The sequence below is a fragment of the Podarcis muralis genome, chromosome 1, assembly GCF_964188315.1.
Source record: "Podarcis muralis chromosome 1, rPodMur119.hap1.1, whole genome shotgun sequence".
In the NCBI taxonomy this organism is placed as follows: domain Eukaryota; kingdom Metazoa; phylum Chordata; class Lepidosauria; order Squamata; family Lacertidae; genus Podarcis; species Podarcis muralis.
In genome coordinates, this window is record NC_135655.1 from 61,973,403 (window position 1) to 61,985,537 (window position 12,135).

General features: G+C 40.3%; 1 protein-coding gene across 3 annotated transcripts in view; it reads left to right on the top strand.

The window, feature by feature from the left end:
* ANO3 (anoctamin 3) overlaps positions 1-12,135 on the top strand; it is a 233,760-nt gene that overhangs the window by 129,614 nt on the left and 92,011 nt on the right. For all 3 annotated transcript variants that reach the window (XM_077929690.1, XM_077929694.1, XM_028729269.2), the window contains exons 2-3: positions 7,485-7,691; positions 7,825-7,896. In XM_077929690.1, the coding sequence (XP_077785816.1) occupies positions 7,485-7,691; positions 7,825-7,896 (279 nt within the window). The remainder of the gene's footprint in view (positions 1-7,484; positions 7,692-7,824; positions 7,897-12,135) is intronic.

A 12,135-nucleotide genomic window follows, 5' to 3' on the forward strand; every position in this document is an offset into this window, starting at 1 on the left:
TGAGGGGCAGTATTTCAGTGTGAGTAGGGAAATGAGAGTCCCCCTAAACATTTTTTAAAGAAAGAAAGCACTGACTACTTCCATTCTGGAACTGGTGAAGTGCTTTTGGTAGCACTAATAGACAAAAAAGTCTCAGTCTCTCTCCCTCTCCCTCTCCCTCTCCCTCTCCCTCTCCCTCTCTCTCTCTCTCTCTCTCTCTCTCCCTCCCTCTCCCTCCCTCTCCCTCTCCCTTTCCCTCTTTTTCTCTCTCTTTCTCTTGACTGGATAATTCACTCCCTACTAGAGATAGATGAATCAGTGTGATATATAAATGCTTCCTCTGATCTGAGAACTTCATATTTGGATTTCACGAAGTCTTGCTTAATTGCCAGTTAAAGCATCTAAAGATCTAAATGGTCAGCCATCAAAGTAATAACTGTGGTGGTAATACAAATTTCTTTTTAAAATTTCCTCTCTTCGTGATTTAAGTTGCTTAAAGTCCATTGAAGGAAATGGTTCTCAAAATACTGCTTTCATGTTCATGGTTCTCTCATCTCCCTCAGTGATAGGAAGTAGCAGGCACCGCCGCTACAGTGTTTGTTTTTTTTCTTAAGAGGAACGTGCTTGCGAGGTTTATGGCTTTGTTGTGATGTTCTTTTATTTACAAATGTGCACATTTTGCACAAGGAAGTTCTTCAGGAAGCAAAGTAGCGCATCTTCCACTCGCTCTGCACAAATCAAAGACCTTCATTTCTAAAATTTAACTTGATGGCAATTCCTAGCTTTGGTGCTTGGTTAGTTGTTTATTTAGAATTCCTGTAGCTCATTTAATAGCCCCAAGAGGTGGCCACAGTGGCTTACAAAAGATTCCTAAAATAAAATCACACTCAAATCTAGTAACGCAACAAAAATTGCATGGTGTCCATATGAAACTACGGGTGCATTTCCTACTCTTTGTTGTTACCCCAAGAACCAGTTCCCACAAAAATGCCCCTGAGACAAGGAAATAGAGCTGGATCTGTGCAAGGACATGATGAAACAGCTCCCCCTGAAACACAAGGCAAGTGTTACAACCCCAAAACTCCTCTTCTCTGGCTTGGATATTTTAATCTGAGCAAGAGAAGTCAAGTCCACTCTATGAAGAACCAGATGGGGAAGGAAGAGACAAATGACTTCGCTCCCATGCTTTATCACACTGCCTCCACAACCACAAACCAGGTAAAGGTACGTGTGGAAGGAGGCAGCCAGGCGGGTGCGAGAACAGTGATGTGGAGACTCACTCAGGATAAGGGCTCAGGCCCCATCATGTCCTTGGTGATATGATTATTTTGCATGCGGGAAGCATTAATTTGGGTTGATGTTGCACCCAGAAGAAATTGAGCTATTTAATTATTTTTTAATTTGCAGAAATCCATTCATTTTCCAAGCCCATTTTCAAGAAGTCTGACCAGGAGTTTGTCCCTTCACTATCAAAATCATCATGCCTACACTTGATAGCACACAATAACATTTGCATCACGGTATAGAATGCAATGGCAAATTTTAAGTCACTGAACTAAAGCATTAAATAATAATAATAATAATAATAATAATAATAATAATAATAATAATAATAATAATATAATTTATTTATACCCCGCCCTCCCCAACCAAGACCGGGCTCAGGGCGGCTAACAACTGATAATAAAAACAAGTTGATTAAAATACAATTTAAAAAACAAGATTAAAATAAGGAACCAGGAATGTGGAAGTGAAGGTAATCCTGTTTGGTCCAACGAAATATATGAACTTGAATTTCTAACATGATTGTGTTACCTGTTTTAACTGCCCTTCTTTTCATCCTGGGATTCTGGATATATTCATGATCATATTAAGAATATTTTAATGCTCTTGTTATTGTATATTTCACATTGAGAATTGATTTCATACTCGTATAATATAATATATTATATTACATGCCAGCTATGTCAGCTAATTATATTATATGGAACCACACACCCTTTTTTAACTTCACAAGAGGAAAAGTGGTTTAAGGAGACAGTTGGGCATGGAAAAAATGTAAGCAGGAAAAGGCTTAAATGAACCCACCTTCCCTTATTTCTCTATACCTCTTGAAATTGCTTTTCTTTTTCTCTTGTGAGGCATCAGAGATGTCTTACACATCGTGTCTTAAATTTTACAAACACATGTCTGTTCTCTGAAAAGTGGAACCTCATTCAGTCTTTAGATTTCATCATGTTTTCATCTGCAGCTTGTTTCTTTCTTTGGGCTATAATTACGGAATTCAGATCCTAGGTATAACAGAAGCAAGAATATATAAAGGCAAACTAGTTGTCTCTGTGTTGTTGTTTTCACCAGGGAAGCACAATGTTTTTGCTTTGAAGTGTTAATTACTTCATAAACTAGAAAGCCTGCAGGTCTGTACTCTGGATACTTAAAAAAAATTGAAAATGCACCTTGTTCAGTAACCCCCCCCCATTCTTTAATACTTCCCAATGTTCTTCCAAATGTCTTCAATGTGCAATGCCAAAATTCGGCACCCCTCTGCCTCTCTCACACCATTCTGAATCATAGTCGCAGCATCCCCAGCAACACCCCTGAAGTTCCATGCCCAGTGCAACCAAACTGCTTGTGCTCCCCTAAATCTGCCTCTGCTGTGAAGCACCACCTTCCCAAACAGACAAACCATCTACTCATAGAACCTTCACCTTGGTGGAATCTACACACATATAAAAAAACACTGTGAAAATGCTTTTAAAAAAGTTTTTGGGAAATATATTGAATTTGACATAGCTCACCTTTGTATATTGCACTTTACAACACACTTAAAATGTTTAATTATTATTATTATTTATTTATTTATTTATTTATTTATTTATTTATACATACATACATACATATCCCACCCATCTGGCTGATTTTCCCCAGCCACTCTGGGCAGCTCCCAACAGAATATTTAAAACACAATAAAACATCAAACATTAAAAACTTCCCTAGACTGGGCTGCCTTCAGGTGTCTTCTAAAAGTCAGATAGTTGTTTATTTCCTTGACATCTGATGAGAGGGCATTCCACAGGGTGGGCGCCACTACCGAGGAGGCCCTCTGCCTGGTTCCCTGTAACTTTGCTTCTTGCAGTGAACTTTGCTTCTTGCAGAAGACCCTTGGAGCTGGACCTCAATGTCTGGGTTGAACGATGGGGGGGTGGAGATGTTCCTTCAGGTATACTGCAACTATATAGCTGAGTTTTCAGTTATTAGCCCATTATCCAGCCAATTACTGCTGCTAGGCACTGATCCAATACTTCCACTGCTTCATCTGGATTAGATTAAAAAGAAAGAGAGAGCAGGGTGAATTCAGCATACTGATTGGGCCTCGCCCCATATCCCTAGGTGACCTCTCCCTGTTGTTTCTTGTAAATGTTAAAAAAAAACATTTCAGGAGCCTATAGCATAGATGCCAAAGGGCCAAGTATAGTGCTTCCTTTTGAAATTAGTTCTTTAGAACCATCATATCATTGTGTTCCTATCCCAGGCAACCTATGTGGAAGAATAGGTGGTCAGTGGTATTGAAAGAATGTGGTCAGTGGTATTGAAAGCTGCTAAGAGAACCCAGAGACTTAGCAGAATTGTCCTCCCCACATCCTAAGGCCTGCCATCTTTCTGCCAGGATGGAAAAAACAGAGGATGGCTACCAGTTTACACTCTTTATATGAGATACAGGGGATTGTGAAATACTGATACATTGCTGTTCTTATTCCAAGTAAATATTGCACATGGTATTGAAAACCCTACTTGATTTAACTAAGATTCTTAGATCAAGAACCCACTGACATATTAACATATTTTGATCACTTTGATGAAGAATGAAGTCTCAATTTCAGCTTGCCATTATCATTAAGCATCTTATTTCTTTGCTGTGTGGGCGGACTGGACAGTCCCAGAAGACATGTCCAGTGAAGGTTAACACAATCAAATATGTTTCTTAGTTGACTTCATTTGATACATTGACCAATGGACACAGTGCCCCTGTCTCTTCGGCTTCCAGGATCCATGACAGAAATAGCACAATATGTGGGTAGCACCACATCTGCTTGCTTTTGGCATCAACCCATGGGCTCTGGCCTTGATCAGGAATGGACTTTCCAATTCACTTACATGAGAGGAGCAGTTCTTCACAAGTCCCTGCTATTGAAATGATTGGGGGAAAGTCTTTTATAGAACTCTATAGTGTTCATCTGCATCAGTGTCCCAACAAGATCAGAATTATCGGAGTGTTAACCTTCTCTGATACATACACAATATAGGTTTATTGTTGGATCTTGTAGGGCAGGTCTGAAGTATTTATGGTGCTGAAATTTTAGTAATCAAATGGAATTCTGAGGCAGGAGAATAAATATTTAAAGAATCAATAATGGTAAGTCTGTTTTCGAGGAAGATGTCTGTATCTATTCACTCATAATACTTTTATCTTGCCATTCCCTAAAGCGATTGCTACTTATGCTGGCAACTTGTGCGGAAATATGATTTTAGTGTTTCAGGAAATAAATTACTATTAACTGGGGTGGCACAAAGCCATCTGACAATTTGGTGAGATTTGTTTGGTTAGATTTGTAGTCCATTCTGGGTTGTTGTTTTTAAAGCTATGTTTATAGAGTAGTGCAATAGCCACAAATCACCTGACACTCTTCTACTTTGATATTTCAGTAAATAAAAGGGGGGAAAACATAGCAAAGGTTATGTTTTGGAAAGTGGAAATTGAGACTGCTGGAAAAGATTGGTCTTTTTGTCTGCATAAGCTTACCTAAATCAACATCTGGGGCAGGGAGCTGCCTTATTTCCTTCTGTAAGGAGCATATCCTCAAATGTATAAAAGATGACCAATAATGTGTGTTGTGGTCCTTATGTAAGTGGTGGAAGGGTACATTGGCTTAGCTCCAAAGACACACTTGCAGAAGGAGAAGGAAATTCCACTAGCTCAGGGTGGCAATCCCAATGTCCTGATTCCCTCCTCTCTTTACAGCAGGTGTGGTTGACCTGTGGCTCTCCCTATGTTACTGGACTACAGTTCCCATCCTCTCTGACCATTGATCATGCTGCTTGGGGCTGCTGGGAGTTGGAGTCCAGCAACATCTAGGGAGCAACATCTAGGGAGCAACCCCTCCACTTCAGACTGGGCCTCTGACTGTCATTCTGGAGGGTTCACTTTCTGGAGTTCAGGGAGCCTGTAATGGAGAGGAAAGGCCCAATCATGTACCAGGAACTTCACTCTCACACCTCAAGAGCCAAGTCTTTGTTCAGTAGTCAACACAAAAATCACAAATAATCTGGTGCTCTTCTACTTTGATGTTTTGGGAAATAAAAGAAAGCTACAGCAAGCTTTACATTTTGGAAACTACTACTACTACTGGGAAAGATAATTCTTTTGGGCTTCATTTTTAAGGATCACATAAGTTTACCTAATTGCTGTCTGTGGCAGTGATTCTTCTGAGAAAAGCAGGAGGATATACAGGAAATACCCATAAGAGCAACACATAATTATTATTACTAAAAAACCCTTTGACTGGCTTTTTCAAACATTGGTTTAAGAAAGATTACCAAGATGGTCTTAGACATCATTTTAAGGCATCCTTTAATGCTTACTGCTCCAATATTTTATCGGAGGGTTGAATGGCTGTTCAGCAAGATTAAACTACTTAACATTTTGGCTATGTTCCTACTCCATATGGTCACAGTAACAGTACATGGAGGAATCACCAAAGGGCATTACAGAGTCCTGTTTCTATCTCCATTCACACTAGGCTACTACAAAGAGCAAGAGGTCTCTGTGTGTGGAGATCAGAGGATGTAATATATTAACAATGCCATAAAGTGATAAGCAAAGTTATGCTCGCACCTGACAAAGTTGACAGCATTAGTAGATACAAAGTGGTTTCAAGAACTGCTAGGAGTAGCCAAGTTAATCCCTTGCAGCAAAAGTAGCATGCTTTGTGGCACCTCAAAGACCAATAAAAGTTTCATTAATTAACTACAGTCCACTTCAAGGTGATGACACATTGTGCTATATTTCATAGAATCATAGAGTTGGAAAGGACCCTAAGGGTCATAACCCAACCCCATGCAATGCAGGAATCTCAACTAAAGAATCCTTGACAGGTGGTCATCCAATCTCTGACTCTATGTGAATCAGGAGGAGCTTTGAAGGTATTGGACCAGGGTATGGAGACTGATAAGACAGAGATGGGGGGGGGGCAGATTTTGTGTCCAGAAATTAGGGGAACAATTGGTGCTAGAAAGGCTGGTACTTGCCTTGAAAGAACAGGTATGTAGCTACTTGATTTAAGGTGTCATTGGAGGCCCAGCTGACATCTATGCAAAGGAGTACTCTAGGCGGAGTGCTAGGTTGCTTGTTGAGGAACAGAATCTCTTGCCTTGACTACCCCATCTCTTTATAACACAATTGCAGAGTGTGTGTCCTTGTTGGATCAAGGGCTTCACTTAAGTAGCCCTATGATCTGCTGTGCCTTGGCATATCAACTCCTTTGAGTAGTTATGTGTATTACTTGCAGTGCCTTTGAGTAGTTCTTCTGCATATGTACTGTATCACACTGATCTGAGCATTACAGCTTGGGCGGGGGGATCTGAGTTTGGATTCATGATCAATCGGGGGCCAAAACACATTTCATACTTGAAGAGCAGTAGGTTTATAGCAGCCTTCAAATTTGCTGTTATTCATGGCAGAACTGTAATTTTAGTTTACATTTTTGTAATGTTCTAAGCTCTGGTGTATGGCTGCCCTGGGCATCTTTCCGAGGAAGAGCAGAATGAAAATCATCATCATCTTCAAAGGTTGTGCATATATAGGTTTTACAATTTCACTCATCAATTTGTATTTTCACTTGGATTTCTAAATATGCCTAGTTCTGTTGTTGCATATTCGGAGTCACTTCTACAACAGAGGCGTAGCTTGGGAAGTAGTACTTGCATGCCTGTAAGCAATTATCAGTTTTAAAACATATTATGATGTACCCAGTGGCAGTATTGTCATAACTGAAAGTTGATCTGTTTGCATAAGTAAAGGCATAATGAAACCTCCCCACTCAGCAGACCACTGACCTCTACACCTTCTCCAATTCTGTTTGTCAAGTTACACGCCAACTCTCAAAAACTGCTTTATAGGGATCAGGCAGGCCTCTTAAGTTTGTAGGAGGTGTTGAAGAAAATCAAACTCCCTGCTTTATGTTAGCAGAAATTGGGTGCAAGCCCCTGAGTGTAAAAACTCTCTTTATTTTGAAAGTAACCAGTAGCCCACATGTTTACTGTCTCTCTGTTTGTGCCGTTAAAAGATTCCAACACATTTGCAGATTGTTTTTTTAAAAAAATAAAGTACATAAAACTGTCAAGATTATTGGTGTAAAAATGACTTTTGCAGTGCAGGTTCAAATTCCCTTCCAGCAGTTGACAGAAATTGAGTAATATTTCCTTAACGGTTCTATCTTTTGTTTCAGGCATGAACACTAGCAAGAGCGAGAATGTCAAAGAGCCCCCATTGAAACCATCCCGGAGATCCTTGCCATGCCTTGCTCAGAGCCAAACACACCCGCACAGCCTCAGCAAGCATTCCTCATTCCTGCAGCCAAATCGAGTGCAGCCTCAACCTCAGCTAGGGACTGCAGGGACATCAACCGCTACCGTCGATGTAGTGTCAGAACGAGGTGAGCTCTGGCACACTGAGGCCACTGGCATTCTTCCACATCTGTGATACATTCTGAATGTAGCAAACAAAAGGAATGGGGCTGTGTGATATAAACAGTGACCTGAATGTAAAATGTTTATTATGCCTTTCAGCTAAAGTGATGGAAACCTTGGAAAACAATTTACTCAAATTATCTAATACAGAATACAGCGATCCATTCTTAGGTGAGTTTGCCCTGCTCAGTTATATTCTATTGTGATTGTTCAAAATAATCCCCCTTTCCTTCCACTTTGGACAACCTAGAGCTGAAATGTGAAATTATTAACTTCTGAAAGATTCATTTTAAAGCAGCAGTTGAAATTCCTGTGTGTTGACCTTTAATTCTTCTCTGGTAATTCAACTAGGTAGGCCAGGGGTGGGGAGCCTCTAGAGCACAGGCCAAGCAAGTTGACCCATGTTTTCCCCAAACCACATTCACGTCCATAAACCCATTAGCTGATGTCATTCATGACATCTTCTGATGAATACAAGGATGGAGTTAAATCCTGCATTGGCTGTTCCTGCCAGTTCCCACAGAAAACAGCAGTGCACAACCAATCTGAGCAGGATTTAACCATCACTCACCAGCTGGTGAGTGTAGCTTAAATCTTCCTGAATTCTGCAGTAAACCAAGTAAACCTCTTCCTGATTCAGTAAGGTGATTCTATGCAAATCTGTATGGTAGGGGTGAGGAACCTTTTTAGAACCATGGACCAGATGTATATCGGGATCTGCCTCTTGGGCCAAATTTGACATGTGAGTGGGGTTCCCCACCTGTCAATCATGTGATGACATCTGATGAGTGGGAAAGTGGAATTAAACCTTGTGTTGGCTGTCTGTGTCTGCTCCCAGAAGAGATCAGTAATATGCAACCAAGCTGAGCAGAACTTATGCCCCTCTCATCAGCTGATGAGTGGGGGTTAAATCCTGCTGAGTTTGGCAAGATTCTATGCAACCCCCTTTCAGATTCAGGAGCAAGTTTGCACCACAATCCCCTGCTAAAATGGAGGGTCCCCTCCTTCATTTTAGTAGATGCATACATTATGATGTGATGTGATCTCTCACTTAGGTCGTACATATTTAGGTTAAGAACAGAAAATGTGAAGGTTGGATCAACAAAGTTAATCCATTGTGTGTAATTCTGTCCTAAGCATACAGGTGACTCTCCACTTATGTGCGGGTTACATTCCGGGGGCCCGTGCACATAAGTGAAATTGCATAAAATTGGGATTACCCTATAGACACCCTTTAAACACCCTCCTTGCTGCTCTCTCTTCAATCCATACCAAAAAATGCTGTATCTGATAATATCCACAACTAGAATTGAAGCTCTGGGGCTGGCAGGAGGCTGGAGGATGCAGAGGAAAGTGATTGCTGCTGCTGTGCTACCCCACATATCAGCTGTTAGGTGGAGAGGCTGAGCAGTACGAAGCCCCGCTGTGTCTCTTTGGGGCTTCCTGTGCCCTCATTGTCCTCTTCAGGCTCCAGGTAGGGTCCCCTCATGAGCCTTAGTCTGCCCAGAGCTCTCTTGCTATTTCTGGGTATGAATTGAATCATTTAATGATTTTCCAGTGCTGCTCATATACATGGTCAGAAATGAGTAGAACATGGATCAGTGCGAGGGTTCCTGTACTTAAAATTGCAGCTTCAGACTTTGTAGAGGTATTTTTGTTTTTAAGCTGTAGCCTCTGATCCACATTTCCACTATCACAAGACCTATTAAATGGGGCTTGTTCTTCTTGTGAAACCCTCTGGCCATGGAGGTGTTGCATGAAAAAGTCAGAACGACATGACTGCAGTCACTTTTGGAATGCTGACGGGGCTTACATAACCCCTGTGATTAATGACTTTCATTTCTTCAGTGATCTACTACGAACTGCCCCAGGAGGATATTAAAAGATGGATCTGAATTAAGTGTGTGAGATAAATATTTAATCATGAAGCTTCTAGGAAGGACAAATAAAAGGGGAAACGGTACAGCTCTGTACAAAAGAAGGCAAGGAAGCATGGCCACTGAAGCCATTAGTGCAAAAGGCCAAATTCCAGCTGAACTTCGAGCCAACAATACAATAAGATGTAATTGCCATGTTTAGAATGACAAGGTGCTCTGAATGAGTGTGGATAATAACCTTGTCTCATGGTTTGGACGTGTATGGGCAAAAAAATTGTTGATGATAATCTGATGGGTGGAGAATCCTATTGCAGGGAAGCAGTGGCTAAAGATTCAGTTCTGGAACGATATGGTTCATCACTGATAAAATGATTCAGATTTGGTCTGAAGAATCTGTAATCCAGCAAGGTGAATGCAGCTTTCCAGCCACTTATCGTAGCCAGCAAGATATTTGGGGATCCACACACCCAATTTTTGCAACCCCAGGCCAGCAACCCAGACTAGAGGCATATGGCAAGCTGCAGGCATATCTGGTGGTCTGCAGTTGATTTGACTCACAGGTTGCAAAGGCATAATTATGTGCTGCACTGAAAGAATGTGCTACTTGTAAACTTTTCTTTCCTGGTTTGCACATGACGAGACAAAGTTTAAAGGTTCTGTGGTTTGTAACAAAAAGGAGCTTCCCATTATGTCTCATACAGAAACGGGGGTTTGTTGAAGCCACAGTATATTATAGCAGTCTACACTGGGCTACCCTTGATGGTCTGTAAACTGCAGCTATGCAGGGGGAAGGGAAAACTGGCAAAAGTCACCACCCCATTCATTCATTAGAAGGTTTCACCAGATTGCAGTCTTTCCACAACTGGAAGGAGACTTTCTGTTCATGAAATAGACAGTCTGGATCCAGACCTCTGTTTTGAATGTGCAAGTGCTGAAATTTATATATGGCAGAAGTTTCACAGAGAAGAAGTTTTATGTACAAAGACATAAAGCATGTTTCCTCTTTAATAAGAGAAAACACTGTTTACTTTTAGACATGCAATGGAAACACTCCCAACACATCAATCAGTTTGTGGAGTAATCTGTAGAGTCAGCATATTAATTAACCTACATGCCACCTTGAGATTTCAAATAAACTGAAAAAAAAGCTTAGTAAAATTGTGTTTAAAATGTTGACCATGTGCATGAGCATAGGAGGCACTAAACAAGCTTTTCTTGGGGGAATGGCTATGCATAGATAAAATCTGTGAAGAATCTGTGCTTTGGTTTTTAAAGATGACACAGCTGAAATCATCAAAGGAAGCCGAGTAATTAAAGGAAATCAATGTTTGCTTTACTATTTGATGTTCAGAATACGTGTGAACTACTTTTAGTGGATCTCTTCTTTTTTTTAGTTTTAAGAGATAGTAATCTTTGCATCCCAGGCAGTAATGCTTTTTTGTATATGCTATAATTTAATTTTCAAATTCCGTTTTTGTTGGCTCCAGGATCACTGGAATGGTGCAAATGTAACTGCTCCACAGCTGAGAGTTAAAAAAATGTGCTGTGGATTTGAATGCTCCCTTCTCTACTCCCAGTGAATTCTGCCATGCCTTCCACAAATTGTTGTAACTACTGCATTATATGTGCAATACATCAGCATTAAGAATATTTACCAGGCCTGTAATTAGATAATTAGATTTTGTAACCAGGATTTAAAGTGGATATGAATCCTACAGTTATTACAAACCAGGGAGAACTGGGTGAGAGTATGTGAGGCCATTCTAATCAAGTTGGGAGTTTGTTATATCTACATTAGCCAACAAAATAGGAATGCTAGTTTCCTGACGAGATTATAAATTTTGCTATTTCTAGAACATAATTTGTCTGAAAATTGGTAAATAAGAATCAGTGAGATTCATGCATGAATATGGGTTTAATGCACACCAGAAACTTCTGCAATAGAATCTGAGAACTTCCTTGCCACTTTAATATCCTAGATTGTAGAATATATTCCTTTAGTAGATTCAGGGACTCCCAGCTCTTTGGCACAGAGATCATTAGTGCTATTTTTAGGATTCTGAAGTTGCCAGCATCTGTGTCACATGCATATTAATAGCCTGCCATGTTCTCTTGCATGCCAGCCGGTGAGTTTGAATTTGGGTACTCCAAAAATAAAAAAATAAAAAACTGTCTTCTTCAATATTTCACCTTGGTCATGAAATATTACTTATGTACTAAGTTAAACTAAATTATAGATGATGATATTGCATCATTTGGATGGAGTGAAGTGTGTTGTGTGTGGTCATCTAAGACACAATTAATTCATGAAAGAGTAATTGAAATAAGGGACTCAGTGGAAATCAGATTACTTTTCCAGGCAGCAAAGACGCAGAAGGTGTGAAAATTAATGGCTACTACTAACCTCGACCTGCCGTCCACCACAAAGAGTTGTGCTGATCTTGTATCTTTACAATGATGTTCCAGTACTTAGAATCAATACATTATTTCACTAGGATAATGATGAAACTAGCCTAGTGAAAAATTCCATTCT